This window comes from Mytilus californianus, unplaced genomic scaffold (genome assembly GCF_021869535.1).
Source record: "Mytilus californianus isolate M0D057914Y unplaced genomic scaffold, xbMytCali1.0.p SCAF_4, whole genome shotgun sequence".
In the NCBI taxonomy this organism is placed as follows: domain Eukaryota; kingdom Metazoa; phylum Mollusca; class Bivalvia; order Mytilida; family Mytilidae; genus Mytilus; species Mytilus californianus.
This window is the reverse complement of record NW_026262690.1, coordinates 102,475,737-102,501,344: the sequence shown is the minus strand read 5'-3', so window position 1 is coordinate 102,501,344 and position 25,608 is coordinate 102,475,737. Positions and strand designations below refer to the sequence as shown.

Here is a 25,608-nt window from a genome sequence, read left to right as displayed (position 1 = left end):
GCAACAAGTGCTTATATTAATCTGTATTCTCTTTGTAATTGGTAGAATTTATTTAGACTTAATTTTGCTATTGGAAGTTGACCATGAAATATAAGATAACTGCAAAAATTACAGCATTTTAAGACTCATATAAAACCCATATATATGATGAGAATGAATAATAAACTTGACAGCAAAAATGCACAAAAAAGAATTAAAATGATGCTTAGCATGCATTTCAAAAGATTGGAAAGCAACATTTCTCAGAATTAAAGAAACATTCATAAATTGTAAGTGTTTTATTCACTGCATATATAACTGTTGAGGATGCTGTTAAAATGGATGATAAGTTGCAACCCTATCTAGTCACTGAGAAGTGCTACAATACTTATATAAAAAGCAGCACATAATCAGTAACACGAAAGGCTGATAACTTGTACATTTTTAGACAGCAGTAATTTCAGAAGTTAAAATGTTAACAGATTTCTGGAGAGAATATAAACTACACGAGAGAAAAGAGAAAACTGCACTTCCATTAGACCAGTTCATCAAGACCTTACAAAGAAATTAACATTCTCTCGCTCTTTCACTCCCTCTCAAATTCATTTCTTTACTTGTTCTCCCTATAGAACATACATCTGTACATACCCCTCTCAATATTTACCCTCACCCTCTCAATTCTTCCTATTTCTACCTCCCTCCATTTCTCTCGAATCCATACCAACCTTAGCCACCTATATTAGCCTAGTACTCTGTGTGTTAGACACCCTTTAGTAAAGTTTGTTAGTTGATGAAAAGATTTTTAATCATGAAGTACCGGGCATGGAAAAACAAAAAATTCTACCTTGAAAAGAATAATGGAAATTAATTTTTAGTATTGAGCCAATTTTGAAGTTGTAGTTTTTATTTTCAATATTAAATGGATATCATATTTCTTGAAATCTAAGGTAACAGCCAAAGTTACAATAAGCCGAAATGTGTGATGTAAATTTTATAAAAAGAAATTATCCTTGGATTACCATTATGAAAGCAAAAATGTGTATTCAACTGAAATGTGTTAAAAAATATTTTAAAACAATCCTATTTAAAATTTTGATAAAACAATAAAATAATCCTTTTAAACATTTGATAGAAACAATAAAATACCACATTGAAAATTTTGATAAAAATACTAAAACATCCCAAATTAAAATTTTGATAAAATAAAAAGAGAAATATCCAATATAAAATGATATAAACAGTAAAACAGTCCCAATTAAAATTAGATACAACATATAAAATACCTTGTCCCTGTTAAAAAAACAATAAATTGACCTATTTAAAACAAACAAAAATACCGTCTTTTTAAAAACACAATAAAAAAAAATCTCATTTAAAATTTAGATAAAACAGTCAAATTTCCCATTTAAAATTTGGATAAAAACAGTAAAACATCCCGTATTGAAATTGGATAAAACAGAAAAAATTTCCCATTTAGAATTTGGATAAAATTAGTAAAATTTCGCATTTAAAATTTGGATAAAAACAGTAAAACATCCCCATTTAAAATTTGGATAAAAGCAGTAAAACATCCCCAATTAAAATGTGGATGAAAACAGTAAAACATCCCAATTAAAATGTAGATAAAAACAGTAAAACATCCCAATTAAAATGTAGATAAAAACAGTAAAACATACCCAATTAAAATGTGGATAAAAACAGTAAAACATCCCCATCTAAAATGTGGATGAAAACAGTAAAACATCCCCAATTAATATGTGGATGAAAACAGTAAAACATCCCCAATTTAAATGTGGATGAAAACAGTTTACATCCCCAATTGAAATGTGGATGAAAACAGTAAAATATCCCCTATTAGAATGTGGATAAAAACAGTAAAACATCCCCAATTAAAATTTGGATTAAAACAGTAAAACATCTCCAATTAAAATGTAGATAAAAACAGTAAAACATCCCCAATTAAAATGTAGATAAAAACAGTTAAACATTTCCAATTAAAATTTGGATAAAAACAGTAAAACATCCCATATTAAAATTTGGATAAAAACAGTAAAACATCCACAATTAAAATGTGGATAAAAACAGTAAAACATTCCAAATTAAAATTTGGATAAAAAAAGTAAAACATCCTCAATTAAAATTTGGATAAAGACAGTAAAACATCCCCAATTAAAATTTGATAAAATAAAATAAAATACCCTTTACCTGTAAAAAAACCCATATTTTTCATATGCTAACTGAGCCACCTCACTCAGTTTGTACCAGTTATAGCGGTTACTTGGTACGTATGGTAGATAAAATATCCCCATCCCCAAAAAGTTTTTGACCGAGCCGCCTCACTCGGTCAAGCTGAGCCACCTGACCCAGTTTGTACCAGTAATAAGGGATACTTGAAACGTATGGTAGGGGACGTTACTATACCTAAAAGGGAGGTATAGCATCTCTGAACCCTAAACACAGAAAGCGGCTTAACTTCCCATACGTGTATACAAGTATCCAATGCTTACTGATAAGTAACGATATGTTTTCATGTCAGTCGCTGAAAATAATTTATAAAATGTAGATACTGAAGAACCTGCAATAATAACAAAAAAACCTTGATTCTTAGTTTCTTGTGGTACGAAGTCTAGGTTTGAAATTTTTAAAGGTTTTCATAAGGATTTAAGAAGATGTGGCCTTTGGTTAAACACAGTGTGACAGTAACTCATTAATCAAGTAAAACCAGAAAGATATTAAAATGTAAAAATACAGTCTTTAACAATAAACAAATATAACTAATAGTACCTAATGGTATTTGAATGTTACATGGTGATCTTTCTTTTGTATTGAAATTCATGATAAGCTATAATTTATTCATTATCTTTGATCTTTGGCCTTTGCGGATAGTTGTCTAATTAGCAATCCCACCACATCTCTTTATTTTTATATGATGTAGCTTTCTGTGTTGATAACCCATTGAGTTACACTTTCTGGTTATCAAATTGTTGTGTGGAATTTCTCGAAGCACATCTATCAAGAATAAGTATATAAGTATTAATTCTGTAATAAGTGTTATGAAAAAAGAAAGAAATTTTGTCTATCTTTTATGATGTTTTTTTTAATAAATTCAAGGTAGAAAATATATTTTTATAATTCTTTTAGTGAGCACACATTCTTTATTTCATACACAGAATATGCCGTCTTAAACAAATTCTCCTGAAATCTGAAGAAGACAGTTCCTAGTCCTTAAATGCATACAAATATTTGTCACATCCAATCCTTTGCATTGTAAGTCTTCATATGAAAAATGTCACATTTAAGTCATACAAATGCTAGTCAGATTACATCCACATAGTCTTTGAAATAACAATTAGATATTGATTATTGTCTCATGACTATTAAGGCTTCACTTCTAATACAGTAACAATAAACTCTATCCAAAGATGAAGTCCTGACCACTGTGATTCCTCTTCAAACAAAATAGCTTGTTCTGAACTACTCTCAACATACTGAAAGTAAAAACAACATTTATAATCCTAAAGTATGCTGCTTGTTGGAGTTTAATCAGCCTCAAATCAAACATTCATATGAAAAGTTCATTTTGAAAAACTTGAATACGTAAACGAACATGAAACTTTATTAAATGCCAACTGATTGTTAAATTATGCAAAATACAAAATATAATTTCAAATAAATGCAAAAGGAGAATAAGGGGGAGGTCATACGGTAAACATATGTACATAGAAACTAAAGACAAAATGAAAAATATTTTATAAAACAAAGACTGTGCACGCGGAAATGTCTCGCATGTTTTACTTATCATTGAATTCATGATGAAAGTAAGTAATATGAAGGTTTTACTTCAAGTATTACATAAACTTATCAATGTTCTATGAAAATGAAGTCACTGTAAGACAGACATGTACACCTTACAATCACTCCATACACCAAATAAAGTGATCCTATCACTAATAGTACCTGAGAAACAGAATAAACCAACAGAAATAAGAATCTTAACATTGACCAACAAACCATGAAAATTAGGTCAAGGTCATATAAACCCTGCCAGACAGACATGTAAACCTTACAATTATTCCATACACCAAATATAGTGACCAAATTGCTTATAATATCTGAGAAAAATAGACCAAACTACAAAAAATAAACATTGTCCAATGAACCATGAAATTGAGGTCAAGGTCAGATAAAATCTGCCAGTCTGATATGTACACCTTACAACCATTCCATACACCAAATATAGTATCTGAGATACGGACTTGACCATGTAACTTTGACCTTGATCACTGAACCATGAAATGGGGTTGAGGTCAGGTTATCCCTACCTGACGGACATGCAGATGTTGCAGGAAATTCATATACTATATTACTCATAATAAGTGAGTTTTTCACTTGACAAAAATTAACTTAACACAGAGATTTGTCTGGCCTTTTTGTTATTTTGATAATGCAACTGTTGAAATTAAAATTACAATACTTTAACATGCAAGTTATGCAAAATATTCAAAGTCAATGAACCATGACTGAAGGTACACGGCCAAACAATTTCCATGGAAATGAGATGTGCAAATGCCAAATATCATTGACTTAACATTAATGGTTCATCTTAAACTGATCTAATCAAAAACTAATACATGTAAACTATGCAAAAAAAGTCAATAGACCATAACTGAAGGGGCAGGTCTAAATAATCTCCATGGAAATGAAATGTGCAAATGTTAATACATCTGCATACAAATATCATTGATCTACCACTAATGGTTCCCCTTAAAACTTAGTCACAAACTAATAATGTAAACTAATCAAGCTTTAAGCCAACTTTAGGAGTAGAAATTTGAAAATGAAACTCCGTATAACTGTTATTTTTTAACAAAATTTTCAAAGTCCAAAGCCCGTAATTTCGGCACAAATCAGTGGAGTGGAAACAAAATATTCAAAGTCCAAAATCCGTAATTTTATCAAAATTCAATGGAGTAGAACCAAACGTAAACTTGATCTGTAACTCATCATAGAAGACTCTCATACTAAAAATCAGCTCAATTTGTGAAGGCTTTTAAAAAAAAACCTGTATAACTGTTATTTTCACACAATGTTAAAAGTCAAAAGCCTATTGTTTTGGCAAAAATAAGCAGAGCGGAACCAAACGTAAACTCGATCTGTAATTCATCATAGTTGACTCAATTACTTAAAATCAGCTCGATATGTGAAGGATTTTAGAAAAGTCCGTATAACTGCTATTTTCCCGAAATTTTCAAAGTCAAAAGCCTGGCAAAAATCAGTGGAACGCAACCAAACATAAACTCGATCTGTACCTCATTATAATAGACTCACATACTAAAAATCAACTCAATATGTGAAGGCTTTTAGAAAAAAAAGTCTGTATAACTGTGTGTTGCGGAATGATAGAAAGATACAATGACGGAATGATGGATAAGGGTAAAACTATATGGCCCTGACAACTTGTGGGGCCATAAAAATTCCATGGAGGTTTTTTTTCAAAGTAATTCAAGTTTTGAGATCTTTATAATCACAATCTGTACCAAAATATTGACTGCAAAAAACCATGCCAATATCTATGAGTAAAATACAAATTAAATGGTGTGTGACCTTAGATATAATTAGTATAATAGTACCAGGTAAACCATGCAATCAATAGATATTAGTCCAAGGTAAAAAAATATGGAAAATAAGCAAATATTTTAAATCTTAGACTTTATTCCTGAAATTAAAATAGCAATTCTTTAACATGTAAACTATGCTATTAAAAGAAGCATACAACCATTGTGTGTATATATATATGTCTCTGACAATGCAAACAATCCGAAGCCAATGAACCAAAGATATCTTGTTGGTAAATAAAATAAAGTATGTAAACTGGTTCCCGTCCGACTGTGCACAACACTTTGTTCGAGTGTAGCGTAATACAAGCAGATTCCAGTTAGTATGTAAAATAGTAAATATGAAACCGAGTGCGGTAGGCGGAGGCAATAATCGACTTCCGTAAGTTCTGGTCAATGGTATCGGAAACATGCCGCTGATAGCGTCATTTTCCCAAAAATGAGACGTAGGGTCAAATAATTTTTGTGGAGACAAGAAATGCCAAGCTGATACAACTTAAAACCAAGCTGATACAACTTAAAACCAAACACCATTGACTTATTATAAGTGGTTCCCTTTAAACTGGGCAAAACACAAATTATACAAACGTTTCAAAGTCAATGAACCATGATGAGGGAACAGAACCATATAATCTTCATAGAATAGGAATGAGATGAGCAAATGCTAATAGGATTGCATATCAATGTGTTTTAACAGAAAAAGTCTAATCTGATAAAAGATTTTGAGGGAATTTACCAATGAAAAATGTTTCTATTTCTAAAATCAACCAATCAAGTCTCCTACCTTTCAACTGTGCTTCAAGTCTCCTCTGATGTATGACCTCTCCATTATACCAATTTTGAAATTCATAACTGCTTCTCCTCATGGCATACATTGTCTATCTTCATATTTCCTTTCTATACAGTTAACTCTGAAGATTCTTCGTTTAATTCAGTCGCTATTGATCATTTCCTGCAAAACATAAAAACTTGAATTAGGATTAACAAATAGGCATAATCTTAGAACATATTTTTATAAAATTATGTAGTTTCGGTAGTATAAACATAAAAATAAACACCTTTTATAATGACCCTGCAATAAAAATACAAATAATCAGTACAAAGAAAGATAACTCTGTTAATTTCAAATGACAATATCAAACATACCGGTACATTACTAGAATATTTCCTACTGAAAAGCTGTGGTTTTCCATGTTTTGGACTTTAAAAATCAGTTATGAAGAATGTCAACCATGAGAAATTTTGAACTTGTTGTAGGGTATGAATGATCCGTTCATTGTTGAAGACCCTACATCAACTGTTAAGATGAAGAACAGGAATAAAAGCCCTGTTCATTGACAATTTTCTATGTTTTCTATGTATTGTGTGCGATTTTGTCCCATGTACATTACTCCATATCCTGTCATTCTCTATTGTATTGTTTTTGAATTACCAGGAATATTTATTTTAACAGATATTCAAGGAAAATTTATTTTGTAAGGCATTTCCATGAGTAATTCCCATGTGAATAAAAATAGAATGTTTAAATCAAACAATGGAAAGTTCTTAGAATAATTAATGTAAGTTTGAAGAAACAAGACATTTTCCATTCAAAAACTATATGCCATAAATTATTATTAATAAAAAATTGGTTCTTACCTTCATTTGTGGAAGTACCATCATTTATATATATTAACTTATTGTATTCAACAGACTGCATGTTAACTTTTGAAAAATATCACGCACGTATAAAACTACATATACAGGTGATTACTTTTTATAATTACACCTTATGTAAGAATCCTGGGTTTTGATTAGTTGATAGCCAGTGTATTTTTCACCAATTTACTGTTATCAAATGAATATCGTTCATTTTTTAACGCCGCCGGGGTATATGCAAAAAGGATATGCCTTTTTTACCCTCTCTGCCATGGTATTTGCCAAAAATACTCTTTCCGACTGGACGCTTGTAACGTCACGATCATCAATGCGTTTTTGAACGTTAACATTCGGTGTAATCAGAGACATATATACATGTGTTTCTCTAATTCTTCGTTAATTTATCCCTTTCTGCACCTATTGTATAAAAAAAAATTTAATCAACGTGTGGTTCGTTTGATCTCAGTTCTTCATTGGTTAAACTCTGATTATGACGTCGAATTTTCTTGCTTTCCTCTGAATTTTCTATTGTGCAAACATGACGGCATGAAAAAAGGCGACCATGCCTGATGACGTCACATAGAAAGAACACATCTTTTTGCAGATCATTCAAAAAGAAGGAATAAGTTTGCCTGCATATAGTTTGAAAATCATTAGAGAAACAGATTCCACCACCAAATCTCGTGTAATACGATATTTATCCACTCTCGACAGTTAAATTTTAAATATTTAACTGTCTCGAGTGGATAAATATCGTATCACACTCGATGCAGTGGTAGAATCTAATATATATATATATATATATATATGTCTCTGGTGTAATTAAACAGTTATAGCATGTTCTTGAGGGGTATTTGCGAAAAATACCAGTCTTGAGAATGAATTTCCCTCGCCTTACGGCTCGCGAAATTTAACATTCTCTCGACTGGTATTTTTCGCAAATACCCCTCCTTAACATGATACATCTGTTCAAAATACACTCACATTTTTCTTTTATTATGACCTTTAAAAATCACTCTATTGTATTATTTCCAGTCATTCTAGGAACAAATTTTATAGGGCTTGATGTTCCAGGAATTTATTCTATGAAAAAGGAATAAATTTTAGTGTTTTCAGGAACTTTTGTAATATACCATTTTGTTCCATGTGGAACATATATTATGCGGAACAAATATACAGTCACAATCTCAGTCCACAGACCATTTCAGGCAGCCTTCAGCAAAAATACAAAAAAAAGAGGCACTTTTGAAGCCATTAGCAAAAAAAAATCTCTTAAATGCTTACCCAATTATATATTTTTAATTGACCGTATAGAACTTTGATATCAAGAATCCAATATTCATTATATCACTGTTACTCCGGATTTCTGTATACATATGATAAAAATCTTATTCTTTAATATGCCCAATTCAAATTCCTTTATATTTTCCGGTTGCGTTGCCATAGCAACATATTACAAAATCGTCATCACTGATAAAAATGTTTTATATGATTGGCAACGGTGACATAACTTTGCATTTGAAACGAAGAATAATTTCCTAGTCACACTTTTGCTCTAACATTTGTCTGAGTGGCCTACAAATGTGTTTATTTTTGTTTATTTTTGGTACTCTCTTTGGACTAGTAACGAAAGGACATGATTAAAAAGAAAATTTGTCTCTTTAAAACATTCTCTACGACATAGCAAATCATTTAAGAACTTTTAAACTGAATATTATTTTTGCACATTCAAGTATAAAAAGAAGATGTGTTATGATTGCCAATGAGACAACTGTCCACAAGAGACCAAATGACGCAGAAATTAACAACTATAGATCACCGTACGGCCTTTAACAATGAGCAAAGCCTATACCGCATAGTCAGCTATAAAAGGCCCCCAAAATGACAAATGTAAAACAATTAAAACGAGAAAACTAATGGCTTAATTTATGTACAAAATAATGAACGAAAAACAAATATGTTACACAGCAACAAACGATAACCACAGAATAACAGGCTCCTGACTTTGGACAGGCACATACAGAATGTGGCGGGACTAAACTAGTTTGAATGCGCTAACCCTCCCCCTAACCTGGGACAGTGGTGTAACAGTATAACATAAGAACAAACTATAAAAATCAGTTGAAAAAGGCTTAACTCATCAGATGGATATAGAAACACATCTAACAAAAACACAGAGTGAACGTGGATGGGTACTTATACATCACCACAACAAATTACACCAAGTGCAGATCTGAGAGTACTCGCAGTTACTGACAGCTAATTCAAAGCCAATAACAACTAATAAAAAAGGGTTTGTTTGTACAATATGAAGATCAATGCTTATTGACATGGCCTCTTTAATTGACAGGTATAAAGTTACATATATCTACTCCTTCATCTTTAAACAACAACAGAAAACAACATGATACAACTTCACATTTCATAACAATGATTAAAAGGGGAGTCACATTTTCACATACACATTATATATAACTAAATCATCTTGTACGACACTAAATTTTTAATTCTTCAATTTGAATTCATCCATACAGGGTATACATGTACAAAATAATGAAGCACAATATAATTCCCTCATTTCTGAATTATCAATCTCTGACTAGACTAATTAAGATTTGAAATTGCCATGTATCTAAAGTTCTGACTTATTTGTATAGGGTGCATTATTTGGGAAGAAAATGCACAAGCCTTCAAAGAAAATGTATAAATTTTGAATAAACCACTTTATTCATGGCAAGGGTTGAAAACTTTACTGAAAAAAACTAAGGCCAGACATTTATAAATTTGGACTGCATGTCAACCAAAAAATGCTTTTTACCACCTTCCTATATATTCACCAAGGATTTAAGTTTGGACAAAGAAAGAATATGCAAAGAAGTGAGCTCCCCTTATACCAAAAGGAACATACTTCTTTGCAATAGAAAAGAATAGATGAAATTCATAATTAAGAAGAAATATCCTTACCTGTCCAAACTGGAAGGACAACACCATAATGTTCATTTATCGTCTCCACATTGCATGTAGCTAGTGTTAATCATCTGTCTGATTTTCTCTTCACGTCACACTGTTCATGTGAATTTATCAAAAAAGGAACTTCACAAAATTTTCTTATTTTTCTTTTATTGTTCACATCCAAAAATAACGAAAAGTGGATTGAACAAATAATAAAGTTACATAATGTTGAAGGAAGAAAGCCACATTCCGTAAAGACAGCAACTATTGCTTCAAACTGGGACTGTAAATATATTATGTCCCAGTTTCAAAGTTATGGTCTCTCACTTTGTAAAAAAAACCTGACATACCATCATGGAGCATGTATAAAGATATAAAAACAAGATAAAATGTGTATACAAAATTTAATAAGGAGTAGCAAAAGGTTGTAGCAGAGTTAGCAGGCGTCTGTCTCCGTTGTGTATATGTAACAGATGACTTTTACTTTACTTAGAGTTATGCAAAGGGAAGTAACTCTTGCGAAATTCAAGCCTATTTAAAGCATGTTCATTACTAATTTCCAAAAGAGATCTAAATAGCCCCAAAAATGTTTTACATCTTTGAGAAATATAAATCAATACAAATAAAAGGTAATGTTTACTTTAAACAGGAATGGCTGCGTTTTTGCATCAATGGTGAAGAAAGTTAGTACATATTATGGCTTAAAAATATGCCCAAATTCATACTGTTAACCTACTTAAAAGATACAATTGGTTTAAAATATGAAAAAAATAGTTAATAAAAGTTATTGAACTAGTATTTGTCAATTTTGAAAAACGATGTAAACAAACATTTTATATGATTTATTAGTGACTGTAACTTGGCAGAGAATCCCAAAAATCTTCCTTTTTCTAAAATTAAATCCTTGTTGCCATGGTAACCAAACAACATACAGTGTGGCATAAACATTTTTTTTTCATATTTTAAATCAATTTTTGTTGTCAGAAAATTTAAACAAAATTGGTGACCATCCGTGCCCAACTTGGGTTGATGGATACAGAGAATTGGTATTAATTGACATATTTTGTCTGTAGAATTCAAGGAAATTTACATAATTATGGTATTGTTCTAAAGCTTAGATTGTAACTTTCTCTGGCAAAGTTGACCTTAGGCAGTTTTAACGGTTCTGTTTATGTCTTTCCTGTTTCTACTTGACTATTATCTATTATGCCATATCGAAGAACTGTCTACTGAGCGGACGGTACCAGCTGGGACTGATAATTTCACAGACACATCAGAATGTGGCGGGGTTAAACATGCTAGCGGGCAATCAACTCTAACCCGGGACAGTGGTGCAACAGCACAACACAAGTACTAACTGTACAAAATAGTAACAAAAAACAAATATGACAAACAGTAACAAACGATAACCACTCCATTACAGGCTTTTAGTTTGGAACAGGCACATATAGAATGTGGCGGGGTTAAACAGTTGATACGATGGTTCTAAACATTTGACGGATTGAAAGAACTTTTTCAACTTTTTTAATACAAGAACAAAGTAGATATTTTGTTGTAGCAAGGAGCAACAACGTTACAAAACCTATCGATCAAGAAGTTCAGTAAACTGACATCATTCAGATGCTGTTTTTTTTTATTAGCAACACATATTTATCTTTAGATGCACGCTTTATTGAAGAAATGTGGCGTTCCTATGGGAACAACTGTTCTCCTTATCTCACCGACTTGTTCTTTTATTCGTATGACGCAGACTTCATACAGAGGCTTCTCGATAAGAATGAAAAAAGAAGCTTGTATCATCCTGAAGTCACGTCCCCTTATGATTATAAGCTGTTATCTCACTGAATAAAGTCTGGTAACGATGTTGAGCGTATCTATTCCTTTGAACTTTAAGTAAAGGAAACTTTATAAACCTGTTGGTCTACTTCATATCTTGAATTACATCTATAAATTGACTGACCTGTTGAGAACTTAACTTTACGACAAAAGAGAAGATTTTAATTTTCCCATTGTAAACCTTGCATTTTTATATTGAAACATTCTTTAGGATTATCGTTAAAAAGAATTCTTTCATGCTACAAATGAGGAAGCTGCTGGACTAAGGACTCTCACTGGTTAAGTTTCAGTCATCGCTTGTTTTACTTACGCCATCATGATTTGGTCACTTGTGCCCGATAATGTTTAAATTACCGTAAACATAATCTGTCTTCTTTTCCAAGTTTGTGGCATCCACGAATTATATGTATTACCTTGGGCAACAAGATGGGTTCCTCTACTGGATCAGGAATTGATTACCCTACCGATGCATCTGCTTGATCCCATGGGTTTATTTTTTTTTTTGGTATTGTTCGTGTTGTTGAATAATTTATTTTGTTCTATTTGTTGGATAATTGTCTGTCTGGTGTGCGTGGTTTTTCTTTTGGTTTCTGGTGTTAGTCTGTTTCTCTTCGACTTATGGTTTTTGAATGCCCCTTGGTATCGCCTCTTTTTTGTATTTGCAATATACGAATCTTCATGTCCATATAACTTATTATATAAAATAACTTCAGTAAACAGCTTATTCATAATCTTACCTTAAAAATACAAGTGCGAAACTTCCGTACAACGGTAAAAGTTCTACAAATCTTTTGTCCATATCAAGATCAACAATAAATCGAGTAGTAGGTAGGTTCTGAAAAATTGGTGGAGTGTGTTGCAAATCAAAAGGGCAAAAAGAAAAGAGAAAACGACATGACAAACACGATCTTAAGATAGAAATCATGATTCCAACTGCATGAAGTTGAAATTTATACTCTACGTTAAAGTCTGAAAACTTCTCCTTGTAAATAAATAATATTATACAGTTGCAAAAATTAAGTTTTCCATGAAAATGACTAGTTAACATATTGATATATAGGGTAAAGTAGGGTATCAGATATAGTAACCTTGAATTCTTCGGAACACATGGCAAGTGGTTGCGTCTGCTTAGCCATGCGACATGAACTAATAAATATGCAGATACCTCTTATCAGAATGGAAGGGACATTAAATCCAATGTCTCATGTAGGGAGTGTGCCACGCTCTCTGCGTTACAAACCACTGTAACAGCTAATTTTAAGGTCCGTAGATGACCTGTTGCAGGGCAACATTTCTCTCACTATCAAACATCTCATCCTTTCAGTGGTATATTCAGAAATTACCCGCCCTTCATCTCACTCCACCATTTTTTCAGAACCTACCTACTACTTGATGATTTATTGTTGATTTATTCTAGTCCTGAATATGCATGAAATATTTACCATTGACCGTTAACAAGGATCGTCTTTTTTGCATCTATAAATGATAAAAACTCTTGTTTGACACGAGCTTCATAGTCTTTGACCCGTGTTTCGACCTGGAATTCCTTTACCCCACACCAAACAAGGATCAAGCTACGTCACTGGGCTTACCATTTCATTCATGTGTATATGTTGTGAGCTAAAACAAATTTGAAGTGAGGATACGAGTGGTTCAAATTTTGAGGGTTAACTGTTTTGAAAACTTCACTGTACTTTTGTCAAGAGTATGTATCGATATTGTGTTCCAGGAATTACATTGTAATACACCCTGCACAAGTCACATGTCCGATGCAATGATACGACACAAATGACGTTTACATGAAAAATTATAATTGATATCTACATACATAAAGTATACAAAACGTTGTACAATTAGTGAAAGTCAATATGAACTAGCTAATGTTTCTATACGGAAAAAGTACCACACACAATATGTCTTTAAACTTGAGCGAAAGTTATCAAACAAATATAATGAACATTTCACAAACAAATTGAAGTTTTGACAGTTGTTTCGGAAGGGTATGCGTATTCCCTGTATGCTTTAATGCTGTATATAAATTCATCATAGGTACCAGGATTCAAATTTTGTACGCCAGACGCGCGTTTCATACGTCTATTAAAGACTATCAGTGACATTCGAATCAAAAGAGTTACCAAGTATTCCTGGGTTAGAAAATCCTTAGTATTTCGAAAAAATTTAGTATGCAGTCATTTTTCGATTATGATTTCATGTCAACACAGAAATGCTACGACTATTGGGCTGGTGATACCCTCGGGAGGAAAGCAGAGCTTTACAATGTATTCTTAATTAGCAATGTATCACAATTTTACAGTAAATACTGAAATATATGAACCATACCCAAGCTACAACCTAACCACAAAAATCCGTCGTCATCAACGGCAACGGAAAACGGATTCTTAATGCCGTCTTTTTCGGTTAAGATATTACATAAATGTTGACCCTGTTGATCTAGCAAATGAACGCGGTGGTTTTTGTAGTCCGTAACTAGAACGTGTCCATATCTATCACAAGTCAAGCCACATGGTTCCCCTATTAGATTACCTTCTGTCCCAATGTATTTTCTTTTATGACGTCCCTCTAAAGTCAAAACATGAACACATGATTCTTTATGGTCTGAAACGTAGATATCACCATTTATATTTTCTGCTATTCGCCTAGGATATTTCATGTGTTGTTTCGACCTTTCAAACTCCGTTATGACCTTTCCGTTGTGGGTGTATTTCATCACAACGTTTTTGTCAGAATGCTTATAATTGTCATATGTGCTTGATTTGGTCGCACATACTAACAAGTCACTAGTGTGAGATAAGGCGATCCCGCGAGGGTAATCGTTCAAAATTGCCAGATCTCGAATTCTCACGTCCCGATTTAAAACTTTTACACATCTATTTTTGCGACAAGAAATATAGACACTGTCATTGCTGTCAGAAGTAACATAATCAATGTCAATCTCCTTTCCAAGGCGGATTGTTCGTATACGACTTCCCAGACGGTTTATTAGATGCAACCTTTGATCGAAGCCACATGCAACCCATGCTTTCCCTCCAGAGACAGGTGCTATTCCGCGAATTAGGTGCTGCCCTGGTACTTTATAGGATGCTTCCTGTTTAAGATCCATGTTTAATTTGCCTCTCTTCGAAATGTTACCGAACATTTCTCTGGAAAAAGTATCTCCTGAATTCGAAGATGAAAATATGACGTTAACTCTCGGTATGAATCCGACAGGAAGAAGTTTAAATGCGGCATGAAGATGACGGCGTAAAGTGTCTTTTCCTGCTGCAACATCTGGGTTCGATCCAAATGATATGTAGTGGTTAGCTGCTGTTATTTGTTGACTTGCAAATCTAACAGCTTCCGAAACACGAGATTTGAAAATTTTTGCACGATCTTCTTCGACCTGAATTTCTTTCTCAATTTCTTCGAGAAACTTGTCTGATACATCATCGATTTCTTTATGCAAAGCGACAGCACGTGCCTTAATTACACCTGCTAGGTGCTGTTTCGCTGTAACAAACTCTTTCTCATAAAGCTGTACATCAGTTAGTCTATCTTTTAGGGAAGGGAGATAATTATTCAATAAATCAATTGAATTCTGCAAATCTTGTTTAGTTTCCCTTGCATATTCAACAATGTTCTGAAGATCATGCTCCTCATGACTGTCTATTTGACAAGCATCACAAAGAGGAATAGAACAATCACAGCAATATAATGTGATTTCTTGTCGGTGGTCATCACAAAAAGTGTAGGACTTCATTCTATGGCCATCTTTTTCAGCCATTTGTAGGGAATTAACTAAATGGTGTTCTTTTGAAAGTTTCATCTTTAAGTGAATGTTTCCACATTTGTTGCAAAAATTCTGCTTACATTCAAGGCAGTAAGTTTGTGCTTCCAGTGCCTCTTCACATGTTTCGCAGGCTGACTTCTTTGCTTCCATCTGGAGAGAGGCTTGCATTGCACTAACATAAATGTTAGACTTAAATGCAGTAACGCCACCGTTTGGAATGCTAGTATTGATTTTACAGAGTGGACAAGGGAATTTATTGTCTTCTAAAGTCTGTTCAACAAATTCATCAAGGCACTTAAAACAGAACGTATGCATACACGGCAATATTCTAGGGTCCTGGAAATCTTCATAACACAGACCACACCAATCAAATTTGTCCTCACTTTCTTTTGTTTTTATATTAGGACGTTCATTTGGTGTTGGAGTTTTGTAACCTTCCCTGTCGGTGTTAATGACTTCTTCTGAACTATCTATCCTCTCCATGAATTTTACGTTTCTGGACTTCCGAACTGGCTGATCACTATTGTCCTCATCAGCCATGGTTTAGGTAAGTTGTAGATTCAGTATTTGCCTTGAAAACAATAGTATACATTTGAAAGCCTTCATATTGTAAAATTGTATTTAAAACGATAAAAATCAAAAAGAAAAGAATTACTGACATGATAAAATCATTATACTGTCATATATATTTTGATGAACTTTTAAACTAATAAAAAGAATATTAAAAAATCACTTAAAAAAACTATTAAACATATTGTCAAAGAAAAGTATGATAAATTCACTCTTGTAAAACTTTCAAATATATATAACAGTTCAAAACTTTACCTTTATAGTAAACCTTAAAAAAGGGAATTAAATTAGAAGACTACTTGTACAATCTAAAAAAAAAATAATAGTCATCAACTTTTAACAAATTTCCGTATAAGTGACCATAACTCGGAAATTGAAATATGTCGATACAAGAAAATTTCAAGAGAACATAGAGTGTGTAAAGTTTGTAAAATTTTAGATGATGAGGAACACTTTTTTCTTCATCGCCAAATCGGCAGTTATATTAGAAATCCCCTTATAAATGCAATTAAAATCCATTATCCTAATTTAAACCAGCTCGACTCAAACACTAAACTTAACACTATTTTAGATCCCAATAAAGATATTTTGTCTATTGCTGTGGGCTATATAAAGCAATCCACGGAGTTGCGAAAATGAGGTCCATATTGGTCAAATATCTACATATCCTTAGTAAGATATATATCCCTTTGATACGTACGATTTATTCAGTATCGACAAGTTAAAAACAAATATCAACTCAGCTACTGTAACAAAAGATTGCACAAAACTATAACCCTGTAAAGGAATAGTCTAATATATGAATAGTGCGATTTTGTTACCCAAGCCCCTTCCTGTTTATTAGTTTGATCAAGTTTAACTGGATATTTTGCCCATGATCAGATACATTGTATTCAAATTAATAAAGTAATGAATTTATATTACAATGCTTGGTGAACATAAATTTGCCGGTATATGTATAAGGGAACGACCATTTAACTTCAAGTGGGGGTTATGGTTTTTTCCATAAAAAATATTCTGATCCCCAATTTGATGGAAAAAAATATTCTAGTCAAGCAGATGACAAAAAAAATATTCTGAATCAAAAAATTTCTGACTCAGAATAACAACCATACCCCCCCCCCCCCCTCCCCCTTGAAGTTAAATGGTTGCTCCCAAACAGCTTTGGACATTACATACCTACGTTATTTAGAGAGAAAAGTGTTTCTTTCCATTTTTCAACGTTTATTTTCTTGTTTCAAGTGAAAGAATGTTGTTTTGCATTAAGAAAAAAAAAGTAATGAAAGTAATGTACAATAAAACTTACTTAATACATGTAATGAATCCATTTCCAAAATTTATTCTCTTTGGATCATTTAGGTGCAAAGTTCTTAGTGTTGTAAAGACAATAACTTTTAAAGAAATAAATTTAAATGAAATACCTAAACGATCAGTCGGTCGAATCGCGTACTTAATGTAAAAAGTTAAAAGTAAAACAGAAGGGTTAAATACGGTTTGATGAAGTTAAATAAAGACAATAGTATAATATTACATTTGTGAATCTACGGTGTTTCAACAAGTTTTAGCATGAAGACGTTTTTAACTTTTTGTTGTTTTTTTTAAACATTGTTGAAATCCTTATTATTCATCTATGTGAATTGAAATTAAAACCTATATATATAAATCTTTATTGCAAAATTACACCCATAAGGGTCAAGCAATACAAACAAACAATTATACATTTTAAATACAATGCAATACAATGTAATACAATACAACATAATAGAACATATTTTAAGAGTTCAATTGTAAATTTATGTGAAAAACACAATCATAAGCTTGTCTGACATGGGTCTGACCCCCTCAGTTCTAAAGACTGCTTAATAAAGACTCCAATATAACAAATGTGTTTTAGTTTATTAAAAGCATCAAGATGTTAAAATAATGGTACATAGTCTTTTAGATAAGCAAAAAAATTAGAACGCAATGATATGTTAATGTCACAATACAAAAAGAAATGAAATTCGTCATCAAGGACTCAACATTTTTTACATAATCTTTGTGCTCTTGAAATGTTTCTGTACCTTCTCAATTCAATGCCTAACGAATGATCAATAAGTCCAAATTTTGAGAGTAACTGCCTATGTATAAAATTATTGCAATTTAAATATTCCATAGACTGACAATTAGTTTTTAATTTCCCATAAAGACAAAGTTTGGATGAGGAATCCAATTTTGAAAGTTTATTTAAAGTAGTTTTTTCATATTCCTCTGAAACACACTTTTTAATATTACATTTAATCACGTTTTTTGATTGTTTAAAAGGTACATTAATATTAGAGTAATTTTCTGGGTTTATTTTCATATCTTTAAAAATTTTATCTGCAAATGAGTACCAAGAATAAATTCCTGCGGAATGTAAATTTATGTTTGTTTGTAGAGATTCTTTAACCAAGGGATTAATATCATTACAGTTTATTCTATAAAAATACATTTTCCTGCTAATGCAAGAGTATAACAAAAAGTATTATTTACAGCAGCTCTTTTAGATGCCCTAAAAGCTGACTGAAAATTATCCATAAACCAAATTTCAGAGTTGTATGTTAAAATAGGTCTTATAAGAGTATCAAATAATTTACATGACAAATTAGTGGAAACAAAATTAAAATTGGACATATATAAAAATAAAACTTTATTACCTTTATAAGACAACTCTTCAGTAGTTTTTGTAAAATTTCTCCTATAGTTAATAATATTCCCTAGAAATTTAAAGTCCTTAACTTCAGTCAAAAATTTATCATTGAACAAGAGGGGTGGGGATTGTTTATAAATATTCTGAAAAACTAGAATTTTAGTCTTGTTTGTATTTACACTCAACTGCCATTTAATGCAATATTTATTTAGTTTGTCTAGCGCATTTTGAAGCCCCTGGTGTGTCTCAGACAGTAACACTAAATCATCTGCGTAACTGAGAATTTGGATACTTGAAGTATCAAGAACTGGAGGGTTACAAGTTTCATCAAATTTGAATGTAAATCATTAATATAACAATTAAACAAAGTAGGACTTAAACTGTCCCCTTGTCTTACACCTCTAATAATTGGAAAAAAACAAAGAGTGTTCATTACCAATCTGCAGTGCAGACTAAGATAAGCTATACATATTTTTCAAAGTAGTATAAAATTTTACACCAACACCATCATTTATCAATTTATACAACAGGCCATTATGCCAAGCAGAGTCAAAAGCACCACGCAAATCTACAAAACAAGCAAACAGCTTTGTCTTATTTTTTTTTCAAGTATTTGGTGACAAGAGTTTTTAAAATAAATATGCTATCAGACGTTCTATGATTTGAACGGAATCCAAATTGATGACTGGAGAACTTATTTTCATAATGCTTTATTAGTCTTTTAATTAAAATAGAGCTATATAATTTTGCTAGACAGTTTAAAATAGAAATACCTCTATAGTAACATATGTCTTCTTTATCTCTAGACTTATGGATTAAAACAATAAAAGCTTTCCCCCAGCTGGTGGGGTAAATACCAGATGACAAAATAAGATTAAAAAGTTTAACTATGGCTGTAACTGTTACAATGCTACTACATTTTATTATTTCATTAGATATTGAGTCAGGTCCAGCGCTTTTCCCTGATTTCAATTCTATTATACAGTTCGTTACTTCTAATATTGAAAATGGATTATCAGTACAAATATTATGTTCTAAAGTACTCTCAAGCATATTTAAATCTTTTTTTAACTTTTTCTTTAAAAGAGTTATCATATTTTTCAGCTTAAGATCACATACTTCATGGTCTACCCATGGTTTTCTGTTTAGTATTTTTTGTTTAAATTTTTTATATCTTACAATTTTACAAGATTGATTTGCTAGGCTCTCAAAAATATTTTTTATATTAGAAGTTGCCTTATCAATTCCTGAAAAAGTTTGTTCAAACTGTGAGTCTTCAAAATCTCTAATTTGTTGTATAATAAAATTTTCCCCTAGTACTTCAATCATTTTGTCTCTTGATGTATTCTCCCATCTATATTTCACTCCCATCTGAGTAAAGTTTTTGTGACTTTTACGGTCTGTATGACATATAATTACATTTCAATATTACAGATATAGGGACATGATCTGACAAATATGTTGGTTCGCCAATATAAAAATATTCGATAGAGGACATCAAATCCATGTCAGACAAGGCATAATCAACAGTGCTTGAGCCGTTATGCTTATAACATGTTACATTACCGAAAAGATCACCTACAAATCTACCATCAAGTATTCTGAGCCTGGAGGCAATACATAGATCAATTAGTTGTTTTCCATGAGAATTTAATACTTTGTCTAAATAATTTCTATATATATGTGAATCACCCAGATAGTCATCTGGCAATAAATTTAAAAGATCATCATGAATATTATTTTCATCAGAAATAAAATCTAAATGATTACTGACTCTAGCGTTAAGATCTGCAATAATAAGAATATTACCTTTGGATAACACAGCTTTGAGATTTCATTTTCAAGTAATATAAAGTCATCATTAAAGTATGTAGATGACAATGGTGGAATATAAGATGCACACACATATATATATTTTTTTAAACCAAAGAAAAATTTATCAAGCTTTAACCATAGCCTGTTTTCAGATTTTGTTACATTTAAAACTTCTGATATTCCTTTATGTAAGGTAGATTTATAATATACAATGATACCTCCACTGTATCTTTTGGATCTTAATTTCTTTTTTCTTGATTTCTGAACATAATTAAAATTTATAATGTTTGTACTAGAATCACCACCCTTCCAAGTTTCCATTAAAATATTAATGTCATATTTTAGACTAGATAAAAATAGTCATCTTCTAATTTACCTTCCAGGCCCTGAATATTCCAACTACCAATCGACAAATTTGTTTTCATTTTTAAATCAATTTCTGGTGTAAAGCAAGATATCAATGAAATTTACTGGGCAAAGGGAAGTAACTCGAATTTTCCCCAGATGCAGAACTTTCACTTTAAATATTTACTCTTTTTTTCCTTTCCTTTTCTTTGTTTATATAAAGAATAGGGAGAAAAGAAATTCATTAATGCTCAAGTCATATTGAAAATTAGAAACCCGTGTATATACTAACCAATTTTGGCTAATTTAACAGTTGTGAACGTGTGTTGTTATCATTTGATAGATTTTATACTTACTATAGTAAATATACTTATTAACTTTCAAATTCAAGGGACCAAATTATCTTTTCTTAATCTACCAGGCGCGTAGCTGCCTTTACGCAAAAAATCATTTGCTTGCACATTTTTTTCACAAAAAAAAATAATTCTGAAATTAAATTACGAATGAGTAGGAAGACAGGTCAACCGGGCTAACTATCCAGCTGACACTCCAAGTCAATATTGGAAGCGAGCCTTGTATTTCTCCTTTCTTGACTATTTCATTGAAGAACTCACAGGACGTTTACTGGATAATTCTGATCGTTTTCAAGGCCAGAACCTTAATTTCAATTAAATACCTGCACGTTTGGAATCTTTGACAGCAGAGTGTATAGACAAAATATACGAAACATTTAGACACGACTTGACGGACAATCAAGAAACCTTCAACTCTGAGGTAAAGAGATGGCAGAGACGCTGGTCGGGTCCAGATGTTATAGAGTAGCCCAAATCTCTGATGTCGTCTCTAGCAGTGACTAAAAAGAAACTATATCCTTCAATAGTTTGCAATCGTGTCAATCTTAGTTACAATGCAAGTAACTACATCAACTACTGAACGGTCATTTAGTGCATTATGGCGACTTAAAACTTATCCCCGTTCAACCATGGTATAGGACAGACTATCTTCGTTGGCGCTCATACATGTTCACAGAGAAATGAATATCGACACCGAGAGAGTTCTGCGATCTTTTGCCTTGGCAAAAAATAGATATATGGACTTTGGATATTAACTTTACTTTAAGTCTTACATGAGTATTAACATTTAATAATACAGGCTCAATACAATAACCTTGAAAACATCTAAGATTTATATCCCTCACTTATAAGTCAAGACTTAAAAGTCGCCGTTTGATTTCGTATTCCCATTGTCCGTTCGTCCAAAAGACTATTAATTCACCTTGGGTATCTGTGTCCCAAGTGACCTTCTACCGTTGTCGTAGAAACCTCAGGCTCCTTTGATTCGAAAATGACCTTAGTGAGAAACGGTCGGGTGTCTTGCAAGAAGCAGGACCTGCCTACCCTTCCGGAGCACTGGAGGTCGCCACATTTTTTTTCGGGGTTCGTGTTTTTTTTATCTGTATTTAGTTTTCAATATTGAATGTTTTTGTTTGTTCTTTTGTGTCTTATCTGTTCCCGGGTTGGTCATGTGTCCATTGATTGCCCTTCTATTGATAAACGCTTCGGTTGACTTGTCGACTGATCTTCCCGTTTTATAAAATTTATTTTATATTTGAAAACAACCATGTTAATAAGGAGTAATGTGAATTTCATAAGCATGGCATACCTGGAAAATGACCGAAAAATTATCATTTTCTGCATAAAAAGGTCCCAAAATATTTTTCGCCTCGCTCTGCTCGGCGATACAAGATTTATGCTTGCACTTTATTTTAGGCCAGCTACGCCCCTGTCTACAAATTAGCAGTATAAAAATTCTCGTCCATCCTGCATTTGTCCTGTGTTATCTAGATGTGTGTCGTTAATTGGCCAGTTGCAGTCTTATTGAATCTCCCATATCTCCATTTACAACACTTTTATTTAATAACATACATACTTGTATATGTACTTGTTATAAAATCTCTTTTAAAGATCGTAAATACCCTCTGACTTTTTCCGACGCTCATGGAGTCATGTCAGCAATGTGTCCCTCCCCAAAAAGACACCTTTGTTAATCATTTATGAATCGTTTTGACTCACCGTTTTATGAAATGGTGCATTTTTCATCATCTGTACCTGTACAGCATGTCCAGCTCAAACAAAAAAATACAACCATTCCTGTACACCGAAGCGTTAATTAACTTGAACCTATATTAAAATCAATCAGGTCCAGGACCAATCCAGTATATCTTATTATAATCCTTCGTAATTAATTCCATTTTCTATGTGCATATATTTAGAGTAATTTGGAGCTGGTATACTCAGCATATGATACATATTTCTTGTTGTGGAATACATTTTTCAGAATTTATTTTCATATTTTTTAAGACATTCACATTTCCATGCTTGTAGTATAGTATAATTATTGTGTGTGTGCATTTTTAGAATAGAAATCCAGATCTCGTCTGTGTTTCTTATACTAAACGAGGTGTTTCGGTTATGGTCATGTATACGTAGGCCTATCCTCATGAGGTATATTTCCGAAATCATATCGAATTTCTTCTAAACAGTCCAATAACAGATATTTTTTTCTTCTTATTTAGCAGCATTTGGATTTCTACTTCATCAAAAAAATCATCGGGAAACGGCGTGCATCAAACTCAGTTGCAAATTCAATGCAAACAGACAGCTTAACAGTCAGTGAAAATAATATTGAGGTTCTTGAAGCAGAAGAAGCAACACTTCTATCTTGTGAAAGGACAAGACAGGGACTAGCTATCAAAAAAAGCAACAAATTTGATCGATTTTTATTAAAACGAGATTTCTATACATTAGTTTTTCATGTTTGAGGTCGGGAGACAAGAGAAAGGGGTGGGAGAAAGGAGAAAAGGGGCGGGAGAAAGGAGAAAGGTACCCCCCTGTCCGCCCCCTCAATTATGTACTTTGACGCATCCATATTTTGGAAAGGCATCAAAATCCAAAAGTGATTATATCTTTCTGAAACAAAAAATGCATTTAACTTTTATATAGATAGTGGATGCTAGGCCTTAAAACTTTCCAAACTGGAAAGGTAAGTCTGTACACAGAGTAGTTTTTGAGGTGTAAATACAGCCATTTTTGTCCATTTGTTATGATGAACCTTAAGTTTCTAATAAATTGTTCGGATTTTAATGATGTTTCTGGAAATATTTGAAAAAATGTATCCTTAAAGGACGCATGCATCCCAAAAAAATGAATTAAATAGCCATTGTGCATCATATAAAAAAAAAGTTTTAAAAAAGTCAAAAGAGTTATATTTGTCATCATGGTATTCCTAAATTAACTTGATTGATTTGGTCATGATTAACCCGTTTTTTTAGAAAGAAGTTACATATTCCAATACTGCTTCTTTTGTCTCTTTTACAAAAGTATCTTTGACAGCTACATGTATAGAATAAATCTTTCTGAAACATATAATGCATTTAACTTTTATATATCTAGTGGATGCCAGACATTAAAACTTTTCCAACTGGACAGGTAAGTCTGTACTCAGAGTAGTTTTAGAGGTGGAAATACAGAAATTTTTGTCCATTTGTCATGATGAACCTTAAACCTCCACAATTTTGAGTGTCACTGCCAAAAAAGGCAAAGAATAAATTTTGGGGTCCCTAACAAATATTGCCTCTGCAGCTGCCGCAAAGAGTCCACTCTTAACGAAATCTGCAGAACGGGTCTTTTACATATATGTACTATAGTTTAGTTGCTATCTCCCTTTACGTTTAATATGACGGTGCTAGCTATGAAATTTAATAATAATTAGAATACAAGCCATCCGCTGTATTTCAAAAGGCTATCTGTTTCTTCAGAAAATAACCATACTTTGCGTAGTGATTATCTAAGCAATCCATTCATTTTTTTTACACGAGACTCAGATGAAGTCCAAACAACAAAAAGAATCAACAATACTATATACAATTCTATAAGCAATCATCATTCAAAAATGTTAAAGAGGTACACCAAAAAATTAAAATAGTTTTCCCCATTTTCACGCAAATCTAATTTTGTAACTCGCAACTCGATTTTCGTAACTCACAACTCGACTTTCGTAACTCGCAACTCGACTTTCGTAACTGGCAACTCGACTTTTGTAACTCGCAACTCGACTTTTGTAACTCGCAACTCGATATTTGTAACTCGCAACTCGACTTTCGTAACTCGTAACTCGACTTTCGTAACTCGCAACTCGACTTTCGTAACTCGCAACTCGACTTTCGTAACTCGCAACTTGACTTTCGTAACTCACAACTCGACTTTCGTAACTTGCAACTAGAATTTTGTAACTCGCAACTCGATATTTGTAACTCGCAACTCGACTTTCGTAACTCGCAACTCGACTTTCGTAACTCGCACTCGACTTTTGTAACTTGCAACTCAATACTCGACAACAAG

General features: G+C 32.4%; 1 protein-coding gene across 1 annotated transcript; it reads right to left on the bottom strand.

The window, feature by feature from the left end:
* Nucleotides 1-13,809: 13,809 nt before the first annotated feature.
* On the bottom strand, nt 13,810-17,800 carry LOC127698942 (E3 ubiquitin-protein ligase TRIM71-like). Its single transcript, XM_052202713.1, has 2 exons — nt 17,684-17,800; nt 13,810-16,378 (listed from the first exon to the last, which is right to left on the bottom strand). The coding sequence occupies exon 2, from the start codon at nt 16,345-16,347 to the stop codon at nt 14,329-14,331; it is 2,019 nt and encodes a 672-aa protein (XP_052058673.1). The 5' UTR covers nt 16,348-16,378; nt 17,684-17,800; the 3' UTR covers nt 13,810-14,328.
* Between the last annotated feature and the right edge of the window lie 7,808 nt (nt 17,801-25,608).

Coding starts and splice junctions, on each gene's coding strand:
- LOC127698942 (XM_052202713.1), bottom strand. CDS start 16,347: ATGGCTGATGAGGACAATAGTGATCAGCCAGTTCGGAAGTCCAGAAAC.